At 40.7% G+C, this 27,305-nt stretch overlaps 1 protein-coding gene across 2 annotated transcripts; it reads left to right on the forward strand.

Annotated features, from left to right (window-relative positions):
* Positions 1-1,011: 1,011 nt before the first annotated feature.
* On the forward strand, positions 1,012-27,126 carry nbr1b (NBR1 autophagy cargo receptor b). Of its 2 annotated transcripts, none has more exons than XM_046415015.1 (23): positions 1,012-1,295; positions 4,188-4,250; positions 5,144-5,162; positions 5,282-5,304; positions 6,075-6,263; positions 8,604-8,681; positions 8,819-9,099; positions 9,822-9,947; positions 10,891-11,097; positions 12,139-12,298; positions 13,076-13,159; positions 13,334-13,519; positions 13,717-13,833; positions 14,783-14,858; positions 15,033-15,143; positions 16,233-16,409; positions 17,323-17,595; positions 19,270-19,450; positions 19,612-19,863; positions 20,558-20,640; positions 20,818-20,896; positions 21,810-21,903; positions 22,533-27,126. In XM_046415015.1, the coding sequence occupies exons 1-23, from the start codon at positions 1,194-1,196 to the stop codon at positions 22,704-22,706; spliced, it is 3,135 nt and encodes a 1,044-aa protein (XP_046270971.1). In that variant the 5' UTR covers positions 1,012-1,193; the 3' UTR covers positions 22,707-27,126. The 2 variants fall into 2 exon arrangements, with proteins under 2 accessions (XP_046270971.1, XP_046270973.1); XM_046415017.1 differs by having other exon boundaries at positions 16,233-16,403.
* The last annotated feature ends 179 nt before the right edge of the window (positions 27,127-27,305 follow it).

Raw genomic sequence — 27,305 nt, forward strand, 5'->3', positions numbered from 1 at the left:
GCCTTGTTTACTCAGGAAAGTAAACATAATTCGAAAGTAATTTGAGCACTGAGAAGCCATCGGGAGCGTTTGAATAGGTGCATGTGAGCAGTTAAAAATACAATCAGTCAAATCATATTCGGTGAGGATAACTTTCATCTAAAACGCTGAATTCAAGAAGGAGTCTCCATCTAATAACCAGATCCCCCCCCCTCCCATATTAATGTCTGTTAATGCTCTGTTCTTGCATTTACAAGCAAAATTTGTAAAAGACAGGGTACAGAACCATCTAGGGATGGAGAAACTTGAATTCAGTAGGTGTACACTTTAGAGCTTTATCACATCATATGTATTTTGCTTTTTGGACATATTTTTGTGCATTTTTTAATTATTTTCTGTCTTTGTGGATAAGCTACTTTTCTTGAGTATCTGATTACTGATGATAATGTTACTGATAAAAAATATTCTAATGCGTGTGTAATTGTTGTGTTTGCAATGGCAGTATTAGCTAGATTCAAGGCAGTGCTACAACCCTGGTCACAAGTAACAGCGCTTCGACTATTTTCGTGTTCTAGGATGGCGAAGGAACGATCTGCCCTAGTATGCTTCCTATTGACAAGTAGGCCACTCGTTGCCTCCAGTTAGGTACAAAGAAACTGTGATATAGGAAGAACTTCCGCTCTCTTATACGTGAATAATGAATTATAATGAATGGGGGCTTATGAAGTCTGCTAATTTTGTTTATGTTTTTTTATGTTTATGTTTCTTTATCATGAAATATCTTTCTGTATTATTATTTAAGTATTTGCGGCATACACACCAGTTTAAGGGATTCGCCATTTTGGTTTCACGCATCAATCATAATATTATAATTGAACTTCATTGATATTTGACGTTAGCCTGCCGTATCGTAACGCTTGTAGTTGTAATTCCTTAGCCATCCTAAGAAAAGAAACATCCCCTACGCGCTGTACTTGACAGCTCTGCTTTTGTTTTTCCGTACAAGCGGAAGTAGCGATCTTTGTTCCGGACACATGGTGCAGGGTGGGCGTGTCCAGGACGCTGATGTAAACACAAAATACGCCTCATCCCCTGTCGGATAAGTCACAGTGGAGCGAATTGGCGAGATTAACCCAAATAGCCTTCGTTGGTCGGGGAAAACGTTCTGTAACCGTCGAGTGTAATATGTGTTAAAGGCACAGACGGGCGACGCCATGGACTTCTACATCAACCTGAGGGTGAATTTCAGGGGAAATTCCAAAAATTTCCTCCTGTCGGGATCCGACACCAAGAGCTGGGATTCGATGGAGGCCATGGTAAGAGAGGCCTGTTCTCAAACCCAGGCGATCTTTGCACATATCCCGCTCTTATCGTACACTCATTTACAGTGACTACTGATCGATGACATTGGTGTGTCCCATCGGAGTGGTGTGTTAACGCTTAGGCGAATAACCCACACGTTCCAGATATGCTATCAAAGAGATGCTATTGACATACTGTAGCATTGCCATCATGTCCTGTGAGACATTTAAAGATGTGAAATGTGCCAACAGACAGACAGCACAGAGATGACAGAGTTCTAGAGAACAGGGAGGATACACCGCAGTCTTTACAGGATTATTATAGTGTTTTGTTGTCATGGAAACAGTGTTTAGCAGCTCAGCATAATTGGTCTGAGCACTTTGAATCACACATGCAGCATTTGAAATGTATTCCTGTGGTGTATTAGCTGGAACTGAGTCAAGCCATAGGCCGGCCCAGTGGTGTAGTGTGGTCTTGTGAAACATATGAAAGTCCCACTGCTAGCTAGAGACTCCTGTTTTAACTATGCTCATGAAGGGAGGGCATGGAAGACGTGAAGTTATTCCAACCACTAACTTATTTCTAATAAATAATTACATAGTCATCTACTCTTAATAAATGATGTAGTTGAAAACATATATGAAATAGAAGCCAACTACACGTTTAAAGTAATTCACATTTAAACGCTTTTGGAAGGTTTTATGACCCCCTTGTACCTTGTTTAGTTGTCTCATAGTAGAATTTGAGAAATGAAATTAAACGGAAATAAAGTTAAACTTTTGCTGCTATTGGGCTACAGTTCACAGATTTTTTTCTGACATAAGTTTACCCACCAACATAATAAAAGGTTTAAAATGTAACCAGGCCGTATTAACCACCACAAGCGAATGAACTTGTCCCCAACTGGATCCATACTTAGAAGTAGTTAGCTTGAACAAGCTAGTTTAGCTAGCTAGGGTTAAATTGGTCATGTTCATTGATATTATTGATGGCCTCTCTCCAGAAAATATTCTTGAGATTTGTTGTCTCCACCACCAAACGAAGCCACCAAAATGATATAAAAAAAAAATCAATCTTACTACATCGAATTTATGATCCTCAGATGTTGATCAACTACAAGGTATTAACTCCTTTTTAAATACAGAAATGTGAAATTATCAGCCATGAGAAGCAAGTCTTTGTTGGTTATCAATTGAAAAAAAAAAAAATGTTCGCCTGTAAGCATTAGCACAATCACTGTCCCCAAATTACCATATAAGGCTACCTGTCCTAGGGTTCTGCTGTCAAACACCAGCAAATGAAAACATACAACATCAACAATAGGAGTATTTAGGGACTCTATACAGTTCTTAGCATTTTCAAAAATATTACTACATCAGAGCTGGACTAATAACTTTGAACTTTGGTTAATTGTCTATAGGATATTTCAGAGTCAGCGTGACTTCCATGGACATTTTGCTTGTATATTTCCTGGGCTCTGCTACGCATCTTGAATTAGAGAGACATTTAAAAGATTGATCTTGGTATCGTTTGGCCGCCACATGTGTCTGTTGTGCGTTACTGCAGTGTACTGTGTTAGCCTACAGACCATATTCATAATACAGAGAAACCAACCAGTTTGCCTTGAACCATTCACACAGTTGACAAAAGAAACAGTTTATTAAATAACTTATGTTGTGTGGCTACATCCATAACCATGATCATACAGTCTGAGAAGTGCATGGTGAAGAAAAACAGAGGCCAGGGCCACATTCACCCTGCATGTGTGGACAGCAGATTCAGTGTGTGTATGGCTGCCATTCAAAGCCATGTGGCTGATGAGTCACCATTGATAGCACAAGCCACATCTCAGGGAGCTACACTGTTGTTGAGGTAATAGCCAAATGTTGTCTGAAGCTTACTTTGGGCTGCTTAGTATGAAGCCATGTGAGGGTCAACAGGTTAAAAGCAATACTGACCCAAAATGGCATTCAAAGTGTTCAAACACTTTGTGTTTTATTTTTTTTTTTTGTAGCTTGATCCTTTTTTGTGTTTATTCTTATTTTGTCCATAGGCTGCCCTCTGCAGTTTGGCTGTGTTGTGTTTCCACATCAGACAGTGTGCTTGTTGTAGTCATTTCTGCTGTTACATCTGCTTGACTAGTCATGATTGACAGCACAGCTACAAACCCCTGGAAACTTGGATTTGGTGTCACCTCCACAACATACATTTATTTCCCAGAATTAACCCTGCAATCATACAGAGATCTGTGCCATTGACTTCATGGTACATGATGTCTTGTTAATTTCCTGCAGTGAAAATGAGCTAATAATGTACCAGTGAGCTAGAATGAACCTGGAGCCACTCAAAACTGTGAGGGCAAAGGACCAGGAGACCTGTTTTTTAAACTGTGGTACTATGAGCAGCCAGGGTCATGATTGAAGGTGAAATATTGGTTGGGAGCCCTGCATCTTAGAATTTATGGCCCATCTCTCTTGGCTGCAGCTGTCTGGGAGAGTTCATTTGTCTGAGTGCTGCTGAGTCACAGGCGTCAGACTTCACTTTGAGTTGTTGTTTTACCAACGAGAGTAATGCAAGTGGTTTAGTGTTGTGCAGGTTTAGCGTCGTCTGTTTTTCACCTGATAGACCTGATAAAGCTTTCTAAAGAGAAACAGAGAGTGACAACAGAGTGAATGTCGCTCAGGTAAAATGTCCAGCTTTCATAAAGTGAGAGACACACAAACTTACACACATACACACACTTCAGTCACTGAATTCATCCGAATGAATAACTGTCTAATGATATATTACATGTCCATTCCAAACAGTTGACCCACCGTCCTCTGTCCTTATTTGATTTCTCTCCCTCTCCCTCTCTCTGTCTGTCTCTCTCTCTTTGTGTGTGCGCGTATCTGTTTTGTGTACAGGTAAAGCGCTCTTTTGGCCTGTGCAGTCTTCAGCTGACATATTTCGATGAGGAGAATGAGGAGGTGAGAGACTTTGTTCTTCCTCTGGCTGTTGCTGTTTACTTTACTATACACTTTACACTAAACTATCCAGCTGAAATGAACCCACAGTAAACTGACTGGTTATGCACAAAGGCGAGTGTAGTTAGATTCTTTGTTGTACTATAGTGAAAATTGACAGTCTGTATGGAGGAACGACTTTATCAAATATATAAATATTGTTATAATGAGGTCAGTTAGAGAGTAATATTGCCAAACTTTTCAGCAGGGTTTCCTGTAACTATAAAGGTGTGCCCTAAAGATTTGGGTGATAAATCAAAAAAGAAATTGTCAGAACTGGTGTAATAGAGGCTGGCATAACTGAGCAAAAAGTACTGCATCCTACATATCAACTTGTAGAGCTGTCTTTCCATAAACCTTCCCTGCCTGTTAAATCTCCAATATGCAGGATTTAGTGTCTCCTAGTGGTGAGGTTGCAGATAAACACCTCTTGTCACACCCTCCATTACAGTAGCCATAAAAACTGGTAAAAAAAAACCCAAAAAAACCCAAAGACCCTCTAGAGCCAGTGTTTGGTTTGTCTGCTCTGGGCTACTGTAGAAACACGGTGAACTTCGTGGAAGAGTACCCTCTCTTTCTGTAGATAGCTACTTACTTTCATTATTTTAAGGTAACAATAACCCAGCGAGTCCTCTTCCTTCTGGAGATTATAGACGAATGAAAGCAAAATTCAAAATATTATTATACCATTCTGTATTCTATATTTTGCCAGTGCACACCAGCCCGTTATATGCCCAGATAATATGACAAAGCTTCAGAGCCACAGAAGACTTTATTCAACTGTTTTCACATGCATAGTATACTAACTATGATGAATAAAATATAAATCTAAAAAATCTTCCCCTTCCTTCTTTTAGGTGTCCATTAACAGTCAAGGTAAGCAAACAGTCATTAGTCCTATGACAGTTAGTCGTTGTCATTTCATGACATTTGAGACTTGAGTGACTTGTATGTTCATGCTGTATTAATAATGAATGTTTCTGCTTTTATTCCAGTGGAGTATGAGGAGGCTTTGAAGGCAAGTTGATATGAAGTTCTGTTACTGTTCGCACTGATGTGCTTAAGCGAAACAAAGAAGTACTGTATAGTAGAGATTAGCTCACATATGCTCACACATAAAATACGACAACGGTGATGGTGTAAAGACAAAGCTAATAGCTAAGATGAGACTTAATCATGTGCGAGCCCTGTATTTGTTAGATAGTCGTAATGGTTCATACATCTATTTTCTGGTATGAATCAGCGGAGACTATTTGAATAGACTTAAAGTAAGTCAACACTCAGAAAACAGTCAATGTTGCGCATAATTCAATATGTAAATTTAAGCATAATCCAAAAAAATATTTTGTAGATTATAATATGATAATAATATTAATTATTCTTCAGCAATGTCTTAGAGGAAATGTTGTTAATGATGTGTGGGGTTGTTATCATTATTAACAGATGCTTGTTTTTCGTGAAGCAACATTTCACTGTGATGATGTCAGTATAAGCGACTGAGGGCCTTCATAGATGGGCTATTGACGGGCGTGCGACCTGCTTAATGTTACAAACAAAACATTTCACACTAACACTTATAAATAACACTTGTCCCCTAAGTGAAAGTTGTTTCCTACATTGTAAGTGACTCAAAGGAGCTGAATACCGCCGTACTTCCAGAGTTGTCATAGAGAACTCTCACAAAGCATTTTTGTTGTTATCAGAAGAAAGATGCAGCTTGGGTGACCTTCAGAATTGATTTAAAAATTAGCAGAAGGGGAGACTAACCCATTCACCCTTTTTTTTCAGAGTGCAGCAAGGCAGGGGAACCGACTGCACATGAACGTGTATGAGACTCGGGGCCAGCCGGCGAGGGTCCCCACCACTAAAGCCAGTGGCACAGAGCCCAAGAGGGGCTTCAGACCCCCACAGCACTGTCCCGCTCTGGCACAGGTTGTCAGCCGCAAAGTCCAGGCTGCAGTGCCAGAACAGGGAATGGTAAGAACATAACACATGGCAGGTCATATTGGGAGTACTGGGCGTTTCTTTTTTTTATTTATCATATTTTTATTATGATACCTCAGCTGCCACTCATCAAACTTGGGAAAGTATACATCTCACCATTGCTATCTAGCACTATTGGACTTCCAAGGGTTATTGATGAGTCATTCATTCCCTCAGAATACTTAATAAATGACTTAATGAATGGATGCAATATATTTAATTGATTTCCCCAAATTGATAGCATTTAATTACTCAGCTGTCAGTTTAACAGATGCATGTAGCTAATGCTAACCCAGACTCATCCAACAGTCCTGCAGTAATTTCTCCTGATATTCAGTTTTGTTCAAGCTTTTTTTGAGACGTGTTGACCGTATTGCCTTAGACAGTGATATGTTTCTGTCATTTAGCTGACCCTCATTGATATAAATGATATATCATTCGTCACAGTACATTATTTTGACACAATACATTATTTCTATTTGAAAGGACAAATATTAAACCTAATGACTTGTGACTTGGCTAAGGATTTGTTGGTCATGATTTGGGACTTTCATCTCCTTTACAACAGGGCTCCTCGCTTGAAGGTTTTTTTTACTGATGACATGCTTGTCTTGAGTTGCTAACTTTTAAAAGCAGTGGGCTGATCTAGGCCGTGATGAGTGTTAATACTCACCCAAAAGTGATAATTCTGTTATTGTCAGCTCACCGCCCCTGTGCTGATTGAAAGTTGGCTGCAGTTTCTTAGTCAACAAAACATTTCTGGAGCTTCACAGCAAAACAGCACTGATGTATTTTATTGAACCTTAGTTTTCAAAATAATCTGTGGAGCAAAGAAAAAACAGCATGTTGAAGGCCTGTGATTGATATTTCATGACTCACCTCAGCTTAGCGTCACAGCTTAAAATCGTTGATTTGTCCAGAGAGTGCAGAACTGACAAACAAAGCAGTTCATAAGAGACTGACTGTGCCTGGTGAGGCCTTGGTTGGTTTGCTCTCTCTCAGTGTGACAGCATCTATATTCGTCCGTGGTGTTTTTGGTCTGCTCTCAGATATGCAGAGTTTTATATTTTCAGTTTAGTTTAACAGCTTTTTGGAAAGAACCAGGGTCTTCATTTATTAGCCATACCACGGGGCCCATGTTTATTAAGCATCTTAAATTCCTTCCTTCTACTCTCAGAGCACGACTGAGAGTTCTTCATCAAGTCTCCTACGCCGACTTTCATCGATGAGAAGGACAACATCAACTCAGAGCCATGAAGCAGAAATAATCATGATATGCTGTAGTTTTCTGTCACCTGCAGTTTGGCGTATTTTGGCTTGTTTGGGGGATGTGTTGTGTTATTCAGTGACATAGATGAGTAACATAGGTAAAGGCTGGACACTTGATGAGGCGTTGCAGGCGGACTTTGACCGTTGCAACTTTGCAGACCTTTTACATGCGCAAGAAGTTGTGTATCACAGGAAAGGACAAAGAAAAGCCAAAAATGCAGTATGACAGCCTGATGACACTGTAATTATGTGCACTGAAGCAGACTGTTGATTAAGTAATTTTCTTATTTGCCAAGTGAATATGTACCTTTTGAAAAAGCATATCAGATATTGGCAAAAAATCCAATATTGTGCATCCGTAATCTAGATTATATATTCAAATATGTAATGCCAAAATAAATAAATGGCTTAAATCTCAGAATGATGTGTAATATATTGAGGAATGAATAAACCTAAAACTTTCAGGGATATTTGAATCTGAATTGCGTCATCAGCTTACAAGTGATCGCAGTTTGATTTATTTCTGCCAAAACTGCTTAAAGAGACCAAATACAGAGTAGGCTGAAAAGGTAGTACAACTGGCAGGAATAGAAATAGCGGGAGAAATAAATTAAAGCTTTATTCCTGTCAGGAATAACAGAAACAGAGCACGGTTAATGTTTGTACTACAATGGCTGTGTCAAAACATTTCTTTGATATCTGACAGCATTATGGAGGGCAAAGTGATTCTACCAACCTGTGGAAATTTCTATGTTGTCAGCACCCTTCAGGAATGATGACCCATATTTTCCAGTTGACTGACTGGTCAGTAGTCAGAGTGTTGGCAGGTACGGTAGATTCGGGAGTGTCCCTTTAATTCCTCAAACTGTTTCATCAGGGCAGTAATGCAGTGAAGCCACAGTGAACACACTCATAGATTGACATTAAGAATATTCAGCAGCATAGGTTAGCATGATCATAGACCGTCAGAAAATAATAATTAGAAAGATGATAACAGTTACATAAAAGTTCTACACAAAGTTGTTTCAACGCTAATTTTGAAGGAATATTCTCTCTGTTGATCAGGTAATAATGAAAGAAGTGAAGGGTACCAGAGAAGAAGACAAAACTCCTCCAGCCTGGTTCACCTCTTACATGGAGAAGGTAAGAACAACCCGATGGAGGTGACAAGTGTCAGATTTTTTTGGAGCGACTGACTGCGACATGTTCTGACGGATCGAACAGAAGTGAGCGCTCTCTTCCCGTCTTCTTGCCCCCTCTCTCTCCCACTCTCCTTTCAGTTTAAGGACCAGGTGGTACGTGAGGCGGTGGAGAAGATCTGCAGGGAGTTCTCTGGGCAGTGCTGCATCCACAAGCCTCTGGGGGGAGGAGGAGGAGGAGGAGGAGGATCAGCAGGAGGAGGAGGAGGAGGAGGGGGAGGTAGAGGGGATGCAGTAGGAGGAGCGGGGGCTCAGCAGGTCCCTGAGGTTTCTTCTTCTGCTCTTCCTGGAGCTCCATCCTCCTCCACTCCTCCCTGCTCCTCCTGCAGGGGTCAGACCACTGGAGGAGGCTACCAGTGCAGGTGTGTGTTGTCAACAGCCAACGGGCTAATCTACCATCAGTAGGTGCTACATATTGTAACCAACTTTCCAGAAAATAGCAAATTTAAAGTGCATTTCCAATCACAGCTGGCATGTGAATATTATGAGTTAGATTGTAGAGATGATGGTAGAAAAATATCTATTTTGGGATATTTTGGGATATTTTGACTTTTTGTTTTTTAGCCATAACTTAAGAATTCATGCACTAATTATGACTGAATTTCACACAAACGTCTAATAGGATAAAATGATGAAGTGATGACATTTTATATCCAGAAGGTCAAAGGTCAGCTTCACTGTGAAATCATAACAAAAAGGGCATATAGTAACCATTACACATTTGGGCAGATACTCAGTTGGTGACACTAATCTTGGGTGTCCACCGATTGTGTAAATCTTCTATACAAAAATGATATACAATATGCCTCTAGCTTGACTCCCCTTCTGCCACCTCATTCTTATATCTCTAGTATACCTTACATATGAGTGATACCTTTGTTCTACGTTTTAAAAGTTGTAAATGTTGCAAGAGTTCTAAGTTGAAGTGTGTTTTATTCTGGGAAGGTGTCATCAAAGTTCAAGCCTGATAGGAACATTGGGAAACTCCAAAGAATGAAAAGAAAGAATGGAAAGAGCAATAGTGTTGACATGACGCAGCTGCTTTGCTTTCTCTTTCTCTTTCTGCCCCTTCTCTGCTTGTCAGTGTATGTACTTCCTGTACACTGTGTGAGCCCTGCAGTTTCTCTCATGATCCCAGCCACAATCTGGTGAGAGCCAGGACTCCTCTGTCCATCCCAGAGCACGGATCACCTGCCCCGGACCACAGCAGGTACGACACCGCGATTTTACTTTAATTCTGCTTCATTTATTTATTTATTCCATTTCAAGAACAGTATTTTCTCTATTTGTAATATTGAGCAAAAGACTTCTTACTTCTCAACAGAGCTTGAATGATGTGTGTTGAAATGAAGAGAACAAGATTCCACACATAAATCTATATCATATAATGCGACTAATATTAACACCTAAGCAACACGCTTTACAACTGGCTGGTTGATAGTGACATATACAAAGAATCGCCTATAAAATTATATTTCGAATAGTGGTGTAGCGAAAGTAGAATTTAAAGATACTCTGTTACAAATGAAATCCTTGCGCTGAAAATAACAATAATAATAATTATGAAAAGCATGTAAACATTATTGTCAAAGCTGCTGCTACTCTGACAATACAGCAGCCAGTGTCTTCTAAACACCGCACTTATACTTTAAGATGACATCATTACCGCTTCTATTTACTAGAATGTGATGTACCTTTTACTTTTTTACTCTTTTAGACTTAGCCTACTTATTAATGTCAAGATTTTTTTAAAAATGATTATTTTCCACTTTCTGTCCCAGTTTGGTCAGGTTTAGATAATGTAACTGCTTGGTTTGGCTGAGGAAAAGGACACGGTTTGAGTTCAAATAGATGATTATACAGCATTAAGCATGTGAAGGCTTTCTAAAAGGGATTTCTTGAGCTTAATCTGACAATACAGCCATTGTCTTCTTAACATCAAACGTTTAGATAATATCATTACTAATTTTATGCAAGGCCCCCAGTTTTTATGGGGGGTTGTTGGGTGCAGCCAGGCTGTAGTGATGGGACATTTTACATTTTAAGGAGGTCACTGTTGTCATGGCACTCTCTGGCTCAAACCGGGGTCTCTTTTGTGTTAATTTTCATGACGTTATATTCATCTCTTTCCCATTTTTGTACGGCTGCTCCAGGTTCTACAGGCGAGGTGACCGCAGTTTCCGCAAGGCAGAGAAACAACGGCTGAAAGCAGAGAAGCGTCTGCTGAAGGCAGAGGTCAAAGAGATCCGCAAACAGCTGAGGATGGAGCGGCGGGGCATACAGTGGAGCTCCTCCAACAGAGATGGAAGCTCCTCCCCTGTCCTTCTGCAGCCTCGAGCCACCCAGCATAACAGTCCTGAGTAAGTTCGAAAGAAAAAGATCCAAATTCGTGGAGTACACACAAGAAGAGGTGTTTTAGCTCAGTAATTCCCACAGATGGACACATCTGCAATTGCCTGAGGGTTTGGGGAAAGATTGTGGAGTAGATCAAGAAATTTTAAAAAGTATTGATTATAAATTCAGTTACATTAAAATTATAGTCTAAAAGCTGTAACACCTGAACGCAATGTTTTAGAAGTGTATGAAGGTTAGCAAGGGAGCAAGCATAGAAATAGAACTGTTGTAAAAATACTGATAAATATTTGAAATATATTGCAAAAAGTAGAGGAGAAACAGTTAAAAACGCTAACTAAAAGTACTGGACAACCATTAAAAACAGTTATTTTAAATTAAAGGATAAATGGATAAACTGATCTGCTCAACGTGGGGCCCATGTACCAAAGTTTGCCCACCAAAAGGCTCTGTTTACTCGCCCAGTGTTTCTAGCGAGAATTGAATAAATGATATTGCAGTTTGTGCTGTTTTCTCATTTGTGAGATGAAATGCTCTTTAAATATGTATGATCCCTGATTATTAAATATTTTTTCAGAATGTGAGCATGGTGGGTGCATAATAACAATACAGTTATAGGTTTAACTTTTACCCAGGGCCCAGCATAACCTTTCAGATGTGTCCCTCCAAAGGAAAAGTTCGTGCACCTGTATAATAGTCAGTCAAAAATGCTAACCTAAAATGATGAATAAATGGATAAATTGACAGTTAAAAGTAATAGATAAACCAGTTAAAAATGTTAACTAAAAGTAAACTAAGGGATAAGTGGTGAAATTCCTGAAAATAATTGATAAAAACCTGAAATAACTTGCTAAAAGGTATGTGGATAAATGTTTGAAATAAAAGTTACTGGGGTTACATGAGTTCATCTGACAGGGCTGTTGGGTAGCAGCTGACAAAAAGGTTGTGAACCACTCTTTTAGGTAATTCCAGGTGCATTTTTTAAATATAGGCTGATCTGAATATGCTGGGAGAACAATGAAAAATGAAGTTCTTCATTTCTTTCCCAGACGTCCAAAGCGCCCCTGTCCCTTGGTGGCTCCAGCCATGACAGCTGCATTTTTGGATGAGAACCTTCCTGATGGAACCCGACTGCGTCCCGGAACCAAGTTTATCAAGTACTGGAAGATGAGGAACACTGGAACAGTCAGCTGGAGTGCAGATACCAAGGTAAAGAAGTCAACTGTTGTCCAGTCTGCTCTTTTCTCATGCAGTCATTTAAATAAGTAAGGTTCATCTTCTCGAGTGCAAAGAAATTTTGAGCTAATAGTGGTGCTGGGCAACAGGTCACAGTGGGACCAAAAATATATAATGTTCTGGACACCATGAATAACTTAATCTAGATTTAGTCATTTATCATATTGGTCATTAGCATTTTTACAGGCTTAGCCACGCTAGCGGCTCAGGTTTGGTGATGGTAGCATTGGTCAGTGTCTGTACATCACTTTGTTCCAGATTGAAATATCTCAGCATATATTGAATAGATTATTAATACATTTTGTACCAGTGCTTGTAGTTGTCAGAAGATGAACCTTTACAACTTTAACCAACTTTAAAGTGAAATGTCTAGCAGCATAGCAGATGTCTCACTAGCTAGTCTCTGAGGTCTGTTCCTATATAGCACCAGTGGCTTTTTTTCAGTTGTTCCCAGTGAGGAGAAAGTATATACAGCAGCTGCCTAGAGGAAAAAGTGCTGCACCTAGGGTTTTTGTTCAGAGTGCTCTGCCTTTTTGTGCAGTCACTTCAAGCTCTTAAAGAGATGAAAATATTGGAGCTTTTTAGAAAGGCGCTTCTCTTTTCAAGTAAACCATCATGTATGGATGGCGCAGAACTCTTGCCACCCTAGTGACCCCAAAATGAACTGTCTGAACTTTATCAGACAGAGACAGAAAAATAAACAACCTCTGATAAGAGTGCTTCATCTTTTGCCTTGTTTGCTCCCTGCAGCTGAAGTTCATGTGGGGAAACCTGGCGGTGGGATCTGGGGACCGTTGGAGAGAAGTGTCTGTTCCCTTCCTCCAGCCAGGACAGGTGAGAAGGCAACCTGGAAAAGTATCCTGTAGTTGTCAGTTAGCTTGCCCTCCTTTGTTTCTCTTTGTAGCACTAAATTGCATGAATAATGTCAACAGCATAGTGTTCTGTCATTTGTACTGTATTCTCACTGCTTCCTAGAGATGCTGATGATGATACTCTCTGTATGTCCAGGTTGGCATAGTGAATGTAGCGCTCTGTGCTCCCTCTGTGGAGGGCTCCTACACCTCCCACTGGCGTCTGGCCCACGCTGGAGAGCAGTTTGGACCCAGGGTCTGGTGCAGTATTGTGGTCGATCCTCTGGCCCCAGCGCCCATGATGGCTGATGGGATACTTGTGTCACCCTGCGTCACACCTCAGGTAGAACAAATGGCTGGATGAGTGAAAACAGAAACGATATGATGGGAATTAGATGATTTTAAAAAATGAAATTGATATAATGAATGTGAATAAATATGTTTAGATTAGCCATAGATGTGCACATTAAGTGCACAAATAGAGACACACTGTAGATGTGTGTGCAGTATCTAATTGGAATGATTTGACTTTGTCTGTAGGGTAAGAACCCAGTGGCAAAGGATGGAAAAGCCTGTGCATCTTCCAGAGAGCAACCATTAATGTCAGTGGACCAAGAGGAGTACTACATCCCCTCTGTAGACCTGCTCACTGCACAGGTAATAATCTGCAATCATTACACTGCTGTACACATGGACTAAGGCTAGAACAAAGGTTTATTTCTGGGGTTGCACCAATTTTATTTCCTAACCTGGCATTAGCCAATACCAGTTACTGATCTGATATCAGGGTATCTTTTTTCCAACATGTAAAATCCTCTTGTGTAACGTATGACGCTGTTGTTGTAGCAGCTGTTTTTGTATGTTTATGAAACTGTGTAATTAACTTCATTATCACTGGCACACAATCACACGTTTGACTAAGGTGTGACACACGCTGATGCTTTATTGTAGTGAAAAAAAAAAAAAGCACAGGGTAGAAAAACTGGCTTGACTTTCAGTGAAGACCACATCTATAGTGCATTATGGGGTGTTCATAATGCTTTATAACTAAACATATACGTACTACTGCACTCACACGTACAACACACATGCTTTCTGATGCATCTCTGAACACTATAGATGTCACTTATAATAAATTATTAGTTCAGGAGTGTTATGTATGCTCTTGACTAGATATAAACTAGAGGTTCAGTGACAGAGGCTAATAATACATTATGACTACCTATACTCACCTCAGCAATCATCTGTAATAAGGACCCACAGTATGCTCTAACAGTCCCTGCACTATCAAGTTGGCACTGTATGTGTAAATGTTTTGTTGTTGGTGATCAGTAAAGTGTAATGAATTTTCATGCATTTAAAAGAATCTATGCTGCTTCATAAGTGATTATTATGATTGTAATTATGTCTCCATGCATTTTTGCTAATGCTGCAAAAGTCATTCCGTCACGAAATGAGATGCTTCCATGCCAGCTGTCGCTAAAAGCTTTATGTTTTCAGGTTGTCTGTCCAAAACGCATTTTTAGCCATAACTGAGGTCCTTCATTCCCCACAATGTAGCTCAAAAGCATTTTTAATTGTCTCTCTGTTGTTTCTGATCTCTCAGGATCTTCTGTCCTTTGAGCTGTTGGACATCAACATTGTCCAAGAACTGGAGAATGTCCCAAACAACACCCCTGCTGGTAAGAAAAATTCTAGCGTATTCCAGTTGTTGATGGTGTAAACCAGAGTGAAAGCCAGTTTCCTCCACAGATGCATATTGTTCAATGTAACATGCTGGTAATTGCAGAGACCTGACTGATAAACACACTTGAGTTCGGTAAATTTCCTGTCTGTGTCACCTGTTGTCTGTCCAGACATGACTCCATGCATGTCTCCTCTGCCTCAAGATGGACACCTGCAGGACAAGAGCAGTCCCTCTTTGGGTCTCATCCAGGAAGAGACTGAAGTCATCAATAGTATCATGGGTAATGGTCGTTCTGATTTGTATTTGTTTTAAAGCTCCCAGGAGCCTTAGGGGCAGATTGTGTCTAAAAATACAAGGAAAACACCAGTGATGCTGCTTTCATCCTTTTCAGCAAGGTATCCCAAGTTCTGAGCTCATATTTCCAAGTGCTGTTCCTTCTGTTGGAGTCAAAATAGTAAAGACCTGCCTGGTCGTACAGCTTTGGGTATTTTTTGACAGGCAGTTGCTTATTAACTGACTGCACGGTGGTGCGGTCATTAGCACTGCCACCTCACAGCAAGAGGGTTCTGGGTTTGAGTCCGGGTCTGGGCCCTTCTGCACGGAGTTTGTTGTCCCTGTGTCTGCGTGGGTTTTCTCCAGGTACTCCAGCTTCCTCCCACAATCCCAAAAACATGCACAGAGACTAGGCTTAGACTGGCTACGCTGCATTGCCCCTATGTGTGAGTGTGTGTGATTGTCTGTCTTTGTGTGTTGGCCCTGTGATTGACTGGCGACCAGTCCAGGGTGTACCCCGCGTCTGGGATAGGCTCCAACCTCGCACCAACCCCGCTCCATGACCCTGACGGATAAGCGGGTGTAGAAACTGATAAACACAAGAAAATTATGACAACATCTTCACCAGTTTGACAACAAATGCAATGAAAAGATGATGCAAATACACACAGCACACCCAAGTACACAAAAATGCTGTAGATACACACGTTATTGAAACGCACTGCAAATACACACAACAACAACAAATGTGTTACCACAGGACACAGTGCTGAACACAGCTTGGGCACACTTGGTGTTGCTTTTTGTTGTGATTTCTGAATTTATTGAAGTGGTTGCCAGTTATCTTTTCCTAAGAAGATGAAGGAATGACCCATGATGCTCCGCCTCTGATTTGGTAATAGTCATTGCCTCCATTGGTTGGGTTCACAGGTCTAGGCGGAAGTAATGATGAGTGGTTAGGGTAAGAACAGAGTCAGTGTGCAGCAGTCACTTTTTGTCACTTTTTTGGTTCTGTGTATAGAAATGACCACGCACACACACACACACACACTAAACTGTATGTCCTAACATTTGTCCACCTGTTACGGGTCCCCAGATGTCGCTCATGGAGCGGGACCTGAAGCGGAAGGGGGAGGAGTCCCAGCTCAGGAGGAAGGCGAGGATGACATCAGCGGGACTCAGTTTGTTTGCGAGACTGTGATTCGTTCGATGACCCTAGAGGAGGCACCTGACCATACCCCTCTGAGAGGGTCTCGCCCAGGGACAGGTAAAGGTCAGTTAGCAGGGGTTACATGTCTGATGTCACATGTCAAACTTGGAATTTTTGAATCAATAAAAGCAACAATGAAACTTTATAATTAAGCATACATTATTATAGAGGCATCAATATGTAACACATACAATGGTTAACTTAAGATACTGCAGGGACTATTTTGGCCTGCTATGAGTCCGTCTCGTGTTTGTAACTAGTCAAGAGTATCCATAATACAATTGAACTTATTCATTATAGGTCACATCTACGTTCACATCAACGTTTTGTGACTGTGCATCAGAAAGTATTATCTGTGTTTGTGAGTGTTGCCATAAGGCGCTATTAATGCATTATAATACACTATGAAAGCCCCTGTACGGCACTATAGATGTGGTCTTCTTACAAAGTGTTAAAGAGATTTCTTTCTCTCTGCCTTTGTCTGCCTGTGACTGAAAGAGAAAACGGTGCGTTCCATTTGCACTCGTAAGTCGTATCTCTGGACTGGAGTGGCGTGTATTAAAAAGTTGGATGTGTTTTATTTTCCACAAAATTTGTAACCAGCCGACATCGACTGGTTACAAGCCAAGTTGGCAGCGCCCGTTGATAAACAACACGTTATGCGGTATCTCACCATAGCTACATGCCTATAGGCGGCAGTAAGACAGTATTGTGTGTGCTGCTTACTAAATTGGACACTAAAAAACATGAACAACACAGCTGTTACTACAGTCTGTGCTCTGGCCAGCTATCTTGGTTAGCAAACTCGGTGTCCTCTGAGGTCGACCAAGTTGATGAGTTGGTATTCTGACATTGGGGGGCGTCCCATTTGTCACTTCCAGGTATGGAACTCGAGACATGACTTATGAGTACAAATGGAACGCACCAAGAGTTTCAGAGTCCAGTGTCTAACAGTGGAATTCCTGTCTGCTCTCAGTGGTGCGTCCGGCTGCTCAGGGAGGCTCCTCTTCTTCCTGTGTGAAGAGTAAAACGGCGAGAACGGAGGACAGCCCTGAAAGCAGCCCCAACAGTTCAAAAAATGCCCTGAAACCGCCGGCTACACTCAAAGCTTCCCTCCCTCCCCCGCTGAAAGCCTCCCTGCCTGCTCCCCTGTCTGTGGCCCCAACACCAGGACCTGGGCCCAGCTCAGCACCGACTCCGCTCCACGCTCTACCCAGGGCCTCCACACTGCAGGAGTACTCAACCACAGGTGACAGAGTGGTCAACTGAGACTTGAGTTAGAGTTGTTCGTTTGATGACACAAGTAGACTCTACTTGACGAAAGACTTGTAGCTCTAGTTTGAATCTAAAGTTATTGTCTAGTGGTTACTATGGTACATACAGTTTAGTAGAACCAATCACAGTGTTTGTTTACAAATATTTCTAGGTAGAAAATCTGAAACACATCCCTTACTAAAACCAAATTGGATACTTTTCCATACCGCATAGGAACCATGGCAATGACCTTGCTCCACTTTGTTCATTGTATGGGCAGTGATTGGCTGGATTTATACAAAGACACTTCAATTTCACACACCTGAGTGACAAAACACTATTTAAACAGATCACTGTGAGACTACAGAGATGGGATGTTTATTTTCATTCCTGTTGTTGTATTGATAATGTTTAGTCCATTTGCAGAGATGACAACAGAATCAAGGAAAAGGAGAAATTATATAAAGACATGGAAAACAACTTTGACTCGGCCAACTCATTGTGTTTTTAAGCTTATTGAGTATCTATCTTTTCTGCATATGCTTTACACAAAGCAGCAGTCTGAATATAACTTTAATGCTAACATCTAGTTGTCCAGGTAAACCTGAGCTTTGATAAAGTTGTTAAGGATATGTAGTTCTATGTAAAGTCATTTATCAAGCATTTTAACTGAATTGGTCCATACTGGTTAGGGCTGTGTGATCTCTCTTAGTTGATGTTGGCTGAAGACTAAACTGCTGTCTAGCTGCCAGTGGTTTAAACAGCACAAAGTGAACCACAGCCATGTGGTTAGCACGTAAACTAAATCAGTTCAGTGTTTTTGAGACTCGATACATCACAACACATAACACAGCTATAGTTAAGTGGATCAACATTCTCGTACACCCTTAATATTAAGTTCGACAATATCAGTATAGTAACTTTTTATCTGTTTTTTAGTCTTGTTTATGTCACCAAAAAAAGGCGAATAAGTGAATATTTTTCATCAAAGCTTTTTAGTCGTAACTGTCACTGTCAGTGAACAGCACAAAAACAAAAGACATAAGACCAACAGCGGGACAGCCTGTTATTTTTCATTTTGTTTTATCTGTATGGCTCATTCATTACCTTCATGACTCATTTAGGCAAGTTTCTGAAGGCAGATGTTGACATCAGTCTGTTTTAAGCACAGAACTGGAAAATCAAGAGGAAACATCTAGACTGTCTCTGCTCATAAACCTACCAGCACCTCTAAAGCTCAGGAATTAACAAGTTGTGTCTTGTTTGTTTGATCTTGGTGTTTGGGCAAACTACAACAGCCATGACTGTAAACTTCCTTCTTGTTGTCAAGGTAGGATTTGTTATCATCCTGCCTGTAAACAAAACATGTTCAGCTACTATATCTGGTGTTTAGTAGCCAAAGACACTGTACAGAATCCTGGGGGGGCGACAGATGAACTGTAAATAACATCAGGCCATGATGACTGAAATTCATAATGGCTCGCAGTCATGGACTTAGTATCCAGTGTGATATGATTGAAGCAGTGAATCATCACACCTGTTAGATCTTTAAGCAGCATTTTAAAACAATAATCTTGTCCGTAGAGGTTAACGAGCTTGTGAAACTGTGGTGACTTTGTGGTGGGATTAGAGAAGATGCCCTGTCTCAGTTTTCTTGTTCCCATCCCAGATGGAGATGAAGAGTCCCACGTGGAGAAAATGAAGAAGCCACAGGAGAACAAGGAGAAAGAGACAGAGGAGAAGAGAGAGGGGACGAGGAGTCGCTCCTCCTCCACCTCCTCGGAGGACTACATCATCATACTCCCTGACTGCTTTGACACCAGTCGGCCACTAGGGGAGTCCATGTACAGGTACGTGACTTTGTTGTTGGCTCGTCATGGAAATCTGTGGTGCTTTCAGAAAGTACAATAAGCAATCAAAAGGCCAGAGAAAATGACACCTCAGACCACCGCGGCTTAGTTTTATCTTAGTCATCACACATTTACATGCTCCTTCATTCTCACTATTGTAGCTCTGCGCTGTCCCAGCCTGGTGACATCCCAGTTAAGAGCCCCACAGACCCAGAACCTGCATCTCCTGACCACTCGGGCAGCATCACCCCAGAGGGACAGCTGGGTGAGGCGGATGAAGCCGCGGCAGCTCCAGGGGCGGGGATGTCAGGCACCAGCAGCGCCAACGACATGCTTTGTACGTCTCAGACGCTGGACGATGAGCCACTGACACCTGAGGTGGTGGCACCGCCCAAAGCCACTGTCACACCCAGGTCAGTATGAAGGTGCATTACAAATACAGCAGCGGAAATGAACTGAAATTTTCCAACTGTATGCTTTTATTTGAAACGGCCCACTTGCTGGTTGAAAGGCTCTGCAGTGTTGACCAGAGCAGAGTTAGTGAGAATTCTCTTCAGGTTTGACACTGAGTGACAACTTGCTTTACTTCCTCTTTTGTTAGTATCTAAATACTGATAACACATTTCCAGCTTTATTTATTTTTTTATTTTAAGGCATTGTATTGATTTTGGGTGGCACGGTGGTGCAGTGGTTAGCACTGTCGCCTCATAGCAAGAGGGTTCCAGGTTCAAATCCCGGTCTGGGCCCTTCTATGTGGAGTTTGCATGTTCTCCCTGTGCCTGCGTGGGTTTTCTCCGGGTACTCCGGCTTCCTCCCACAATACCAAAAACATGCACATTAGGTTAATTGGCTACTCTAAATTGCCCCTAGGTGTGAGTGTGAGAGTGTGTGGTTGTCTGTCTTTGTGTGTTGGCCCTGCGATTGACTGGCGACCAGTCCAGGGTGTACCCCGCCTCTCGCCCGTAGTCAGCTGGGATAGGCTCCAGCTCCCCCACGACCCTGACGGATAAGCGGTATAGAAAATGGATGGATTTTTTTTGTGGGATTTTTTTAGGGTTGCCACTTGGCTTGTGGTTTTACAAGTGTTTTCTTCTTGATGTTGAACAGTCCAGAGAGCAGTGGAGAAACAGAAGCTGACCCGGCTGCCGGGGAAGGCGCAGAGGGCTCTGAACTGTACCAGACTGAGGATGGTAAGCACTGTGAAGCTGTGAACTGAGCACCTGCTTATTCATGTGACACTGCCAAATGATTCACAGATGTTGAGATGCGTAGATGTGAATACAGACTGAACATTGTGTGTTTGAAACTGAATTGGTGTGTGACAGTGTCCAAGATAAAGTGATTTTTTTGTTGTTGTTGTCTCACAGCCTCTGGTTCTCAGCAAACTCGGACAGATGATACAGAAGCTACTGAAGATGCAGAGGAAGACAGCTCTGAAGACCCCAGGTCACTCTCTCACACGCCTTAAAGGGTTATATAAAGCACTGCCTATGTTCTAGAGAAATCAGGTCTACTAAACAACACAATGTTACTCTCATGAATAAAAGAAAGAAAAAATGCTAGACCATTAGCAGTTTGAATAAAGAAAACAGGTCTATTGTACTGCCGGCTGCATCAAGGCCCCACTGGGTGTTAATAAAACTGTTGAAATGATGCTCTCTTGCATTAAGACCTGGTCACACCAGAAAGCAGTACAGCACAATTCATCAATAGTATTTTGTTCTAAAAGCTTGGTGAAGGCTAGTTGGTGAGCTCTTGTAGCTGACAAGCTAACTACAAACATGCTAGCCAGCCAGAAAACATCATTGATGTGTATAAAGGTAGACAACCCATTTCCACGTCCTCCCACTGTACAGAAGGGAAGCCAAAATATCCCAGATACGAGCACAGCCATCTTGTGCTGGTGACATCGATAGGAACCAGCAGTCAGCTGTCAGTGAATCCTCGAATTGTAGTGACTCTATTGGAATTCATTGATTTCACAGTGAAACTTCGCTGTTTGAAATGTTGGTGTGACACTGTGAAGGAGACCAAATTATTGCCTAAATAGGATGTGTTCTATCAGTGCATTAATCATCCAAGGACTTAAGTGAAATGTTTAGAAAGGAAACTGTAATCTACTGTAGTGACTTCAACTAGAGCTCAGGTATGGGGCACAAAGCCAGCGCCATCTTTCTGGAAAGCCATGATAGGGCAGATGTTTTACAGCCATCTTCACTTTGAAGAAAACCGAAGTAGTTTTGAAAAAAAAAAGTGTCTTTATCATTTCCAGAGAAATGCTGAGTGAGAGATGTAGCCGAGGCTTTCACAGTCACATTTTAGCCACATTTTAAACCTGACTTCTGTTGTGTGTCCTCAGGCACCCAGGCATCACCAGCGGCCTGATGAAAGGAGCTCTGTCTGTAGCTGCTTCTGCATACAAAGCCTTGTTCACTGGACAAGGCCCCACACAGGTCGGCAAGCAGTTTGTATTGAACAAGACATAAGACATTATGTCTTACATCTGTGTAGTTAAGAAGATCACAGTCCTCTTAATGTAAAACTAGAAATCAGTTGTTTTGCTCCTGACTACTTTGACTTCCATTAATATCTAATATCTGCTGATACTAAAACCTATCTGACATTTTCCTGATACAACTTTTCCTGTTGATTTAAAACATGAATAATGTGTATCTTCAACAACGACACGAGGACAGCTGCAGGGCTGCTGTTACTAATATTTTTAGGAGCACTTTGGAAAACTGTAGGGAGACCTGAGTCTCCTTACCACAGCATCTGAATTTTTTTATCATTATGGTGCCCTTTAAAAAGGTCAATCATAGGTAATTTGCATTTGTGTGCATTTTTTCACATGCAGTCAAATGTTGATATATAGCTGCAGTCTGTCAAACTATTTGTGAGCATCATTTGACAAGCTCAATATGTCACGGACCCTGACTTGCTTCCATATTCTGCACCATGTTATGATTTCTCTGACTAAACAGTTAATAAAAGGAAGGGGTTTAGCGAATGGTCAGTCGTTATCGTGGTCTGTTTGTATGTGGTGACATGTTTGGTTTTATTTATATATATTTCTTTGCAGCCTCCAGTGGACGCGTCCACCCAGGAAACTATGATGGCTGTGTTGGTGGAGATGGGTTTTGGGGACCGGCCGCTGAACCAGCGGCTGCTGACCAAATACAACTACAACCTGCTGGATGTGGTCAACGAGCTTGTTCAGATGACCGACAATGACTGGTACTCTACACGCTACTGATGAGAGAGAGAGAGAGAGAGAGAGAGCAAAGAAGTGTAGGAAGAGGAAAAAATGAGATAGAAGGGGATGAAATTAGGGATGAAAAAATAAGAAGAGGAAAGGGAGAAATCCAATTCTGCTCATCTACCTTTTTAACTTCCTCTGTCTGCACATCTCTTCTCTGATTGGTCCAGTTGAATGGAGATCATTCTTCTCTTACACTGTATTTGGAGACATTCCATCAAACTCTCTGGGATGCTGTACTAGACCGTCACACACCCACTGTCTGTAGGTGCAAGGCTGCCTTACATAGCGATTTAAGAGAGATGAAGAAAGAAACATATTCCTTAATTCTCAAAGGAGCTATGTGTAGCATTTAGCCTTTCCCAAAATTAAGACCACATATCTCATGAGCCCTACTCTTGCCTGCAAAGAGGGTATTGCTCCATTTGTTTTGACAGGCAAGGAGAAGTATAAAACTAATAAAAAAAAGTCATCAGTAACAGCAAAAATGTATTTTAATGTGACACAGTATGCTAATATGAAGCTGTGTTACCTTCAAATACCGAACTGTTTCACTTCCACACTATAAGGTAATGTAAAGATATTACAGTTAATGTTAGACGCAGCTTAGAGGATAGATGAGGCAAATGTATTCTTATCAAAATATGGTTAGAATCTGTTAGCATTGAAATGCTACACATTGGACCTTCGTTCTTTGCCCCTTTTTTTTCCCTGGATAGCACAAAGCAGCAAGACAATATAGAGAGAGTATCCACATTTACAGTTATGAGGAGGTACACATCACAGGTCACTTTGGTACCTGACCATTTGATCACACCATGTGTTCACATGCCAGTCAGTCACAGATTTTAAAAAAAAATCCACAATTAACCTATGGTGTGCTTTTGCCATACACCACATAGCTCAGAGCGCTGATGTACTTGCTATTACCTGCGTGTTTGTGGGAACACAGTGGGTCTTTTGGCATATCTGTTGTGTGCTTCCCGATTGCCGTGAGCTGTGAAAGCTAGTGAAGCTCATGAACAGGATGTGATGTAAGGTCAGTGTCACACAAATGACAGCAACAAAGATGGAAGGCTTAGAACAGAAACTAATGTCAGTGATCTTATTCAACAAGATGAATTTGGACCTAATCTGCTACTCGGGCACAGGTATCACACGGCCTGGACCACCAGAACTCAAAGCCCACTTTACACAGAGTTTAGGCCAATTGCTACGTAAAGCTTCAGCTTCAGGCTATTCTCAAAAGTATTGACTTTGGTGCTCAACTTGATACCAAGTCTCAAATTTTGCAGTACCTGTCAGGTTTTCACTTACAGATGCAGGTGCAAAACTGATTCTGGTCTTAATTTTAGGCTAGCGCATGACTTCAGTGTTCCTGTTATATACACTAACATACATACACTAACATTTTACAAATTAAGTTTGGCTTTTATGGCCATTGTTGCAAATCAAAAGGTATGACTGCATTATAACAGTATTAGGTCTTTATATGACTTGTGATGAATGTGAACTTTAAGCAGTAAGAACATAGCTTCATAAGTGACTGGATAAGCCAAAAGCAGACGTTCTCATCTGGTTATTTTATCTTTTGATGTCTGTTGATTTGTGTTGGAAAACCCACTTGCTCAGGATATATATCAGTATTGTGAGGTAGAACATACACATATACACCCCTGATCACACAAATCTGCTGCACTGTGTGAACGATGCAGCTTATGTTGGAGCCACTTGCCCACACATTAATGTTGGTGAAAGCAAGTATATCATGAGCCTTGGCGCAAAGTGATTATCTGTACTCATTTCGGTTCAAGTATCATAGAGCATGACGTTATTATTGTTGTTGTTATTATTAGTGATGATAATAATAACAACAATATTTTCTTCTGTCCATATCACCAGAGTACATATATATGGTTTTTCCCCACCTCTCAGTTCTGAATGCATAACCTGGTGTGGATAAGTAGAATAGCTACTGAAAGAAGAGAAATATTCCACCATAAACTTGGGATTTAGAGGAAGTGTTTGCACTTACAAGCTCAAAAACAGTTCAGACCAAAGATTTACAACACAAGACAAATGTTGCCTGAAAAAGTTGCGGGGTGTGAATTGGTGTTTATCAGCTCGACTCAGGATGACTCATGGCGTTGCCTGGGGCACATTTTGAGTAGTTTCAAGTTTCAGCTTGCAAATCTTTGGCCTGACCAGGGCTTTACTGAACACAGTTCATTCAATATAAACTCACTTCCTATTTCCAAATATAGCAGACTTCCTATTTCCCCTTTGACTGGACCTCTTGGTTGTCTTGAACATGTTAGCTGGATTCTGTGGTCCCTGAACCTCCTGGTCAGACTGAAAGTCTCAGTATGCTTCAAACGAAATAGTTTGTAGCATTCAGTTACAAACATTGTTCATCTCAGCCTTCTCCGGTTCTCCCATTGGAAAGAGGGCCAACTCCGCTGTGGTTTTATTTATAATAGTAGATTTGGTACTTCGTATTTATGAAGCAACAATAAATAAATAAAATAAATAAATACTTATGCAAATGATATGGTAACCATAGTAATCAAGATGTTTTAGCTTCACTTCTGAGGAACTATCACATCGTTAATCTTTATATACCGTCAGTGAGTCCTGACCAAATTATCTGAGCCACAAATCCAATAAATTCCTTACTGAAGCATATTGAGAACTTCATTTAAGAATTAAGATAAGCTTTTCACTGTTTTTTCTATTTATTATGATCTCCACAAATCAGACTGACACAAATGGATACATTTAATGACTTAAGAAAGGTTTCGGCTATGTTGAGTTGAATGCCTTCAGCAGAGCTCATATGTGTTCATATATTTTGCATTCCTGTCAACTGTGTTGTGCTTCTTCAAAGCAGCCAGGTGTGGGGACTGATACTACAGAAGGACCTTTAATTCCTTTGGTAGAGCACATTAAGAGCATGTACAGTTACAGTAAGGTCATTCCAATCCTAAACTGGGAAAAACAGTGTGTAACAATGTGAAAATGTGTTTTGTTTTTTTTGTCCCTTTCACAAATGTATGAATATATACAGAGCCGATGACTATCAGTTAACTTCTTTAGTTTAAGTTAAGATTGTTAAAGTGTTTTTGCTTCGAATGCTTTGAAGGCTGTTTGGAAATTTAAAAAAAAAATGAGCTGTGGATGTTGTATTTTTAGGCTTATTGTGTGGTGGTTAAATTTGCTCTGCTGTATGTGTATGTTAGTGTTTTCCTCTGTAAAAACAAACAAAAAAAAATGTGAACAGATTGATTGAAGATTCTGTTTTTGTTTGCCACTGAGAGGACTTGGGGTTGTAGTTGAAGAAATAACGTCATAAAACAGCACTTGTGTAGGATTATAATGAATGTTGTGCATACATTGCTAAATTGCTTGTTTTTTCAAAGTCAAATAAAACACTGCAATGCAGTTAAAAGGAGTAATTCGATAAAATTTGAGGAATTTGCACATTTCTTTTCTTTCTTAGAGTTCTGTCAGTAAGAAAGCGAATTAGCGTATTTCCCATACTACTGAGCTATTTGAACTTTACACATCAGACCTTAGTTTAACTGAGTGATCTTTATAGCTCACGCAAAAACCAAATATTTAAATTCCTTCCTGGGTGAAGATTTTAAATCATTTTGCAAAACCATAATCTTCCAGAATTACACACGAGGTTGAGGCTAAAGTGTTATACTGCTGTTGACAATTTTAAGAATACGGTTTATTACAAAGACGTCACTGTTGAGGTCATATAGCCAGTCTTACCCACATGTTTATATGATGTTAAGGGACTGCATTGAAAGCAAAATAATGATAAATGGTGTGAAGAAAACATCACAATCTAACCCAAATGTAAACATGCTTCCCTGACTTGTATTTCAAAAGGAAATTGGAATTTGGAGTATCATTTTGTTTTGGAGGTGTTCGCTTTGAGTTCTGCTCCATATACACAGTTAATGGGATAAAAGGTGTCATCTTTCACAGTTTACCTAAGCTTTATATCATGCATTCCAGTGTTTCTTGTACATTTTTCATCACATTCATTTCACTGAAAATCACCACAGTCCCTTTAAAAGACATCAAGCATTCTAGATTCCCCCTTAGGTAATTAATGAAACTCTGCTGCACATCTCTAATCCAATCCCCTGCGTGGTGAAATGGACCCTGACTGGAATGTGCACCTGATGAAGGTGAGATGTTTCACACTGTATGTCATTTTGCTTTAACTTGTGTGTGTTCCATGAGAGACGGTCTGGAAGAATATTTTCATATCTGGGGTATGTGAAGTATTTAAGTGGAAAACAAAAGCTGGATTGTTTGAGCTTTTCTTCTGTGTCGCACTTTATGAACATTGATATGATGTACAAATCAATCTGTCTCTAATTAAAGTCACTATACTCATGAGGAGTTTCTGGCTCATTTTCCTTTTGAGTGACATGATGACATACGACTATCTGTTAAAAGATGAGCGTTGGTTACAAAAGGAAGCACAGTTGTTGGATAACAATTCATATTCCTCTCATCGACTGTAGGGCCAGAAGTATGTGGACACCCTTGTCTTTATACTTATGTGCACTTTTG

This window comes from Scatophagus argus, chromosome 16, assembly GCF_020382885.2.
Source record: "Scatophagus argus isolate fScaArg1 chromosome 16, fScaArg1.pri, whole genome shotgun sequence".
Lineage (NCBI taxonomy): Eukaryota > Metazoa > Chordata > Actinopteri > Scatophagidae > Scatophagus > Scatophagus argus.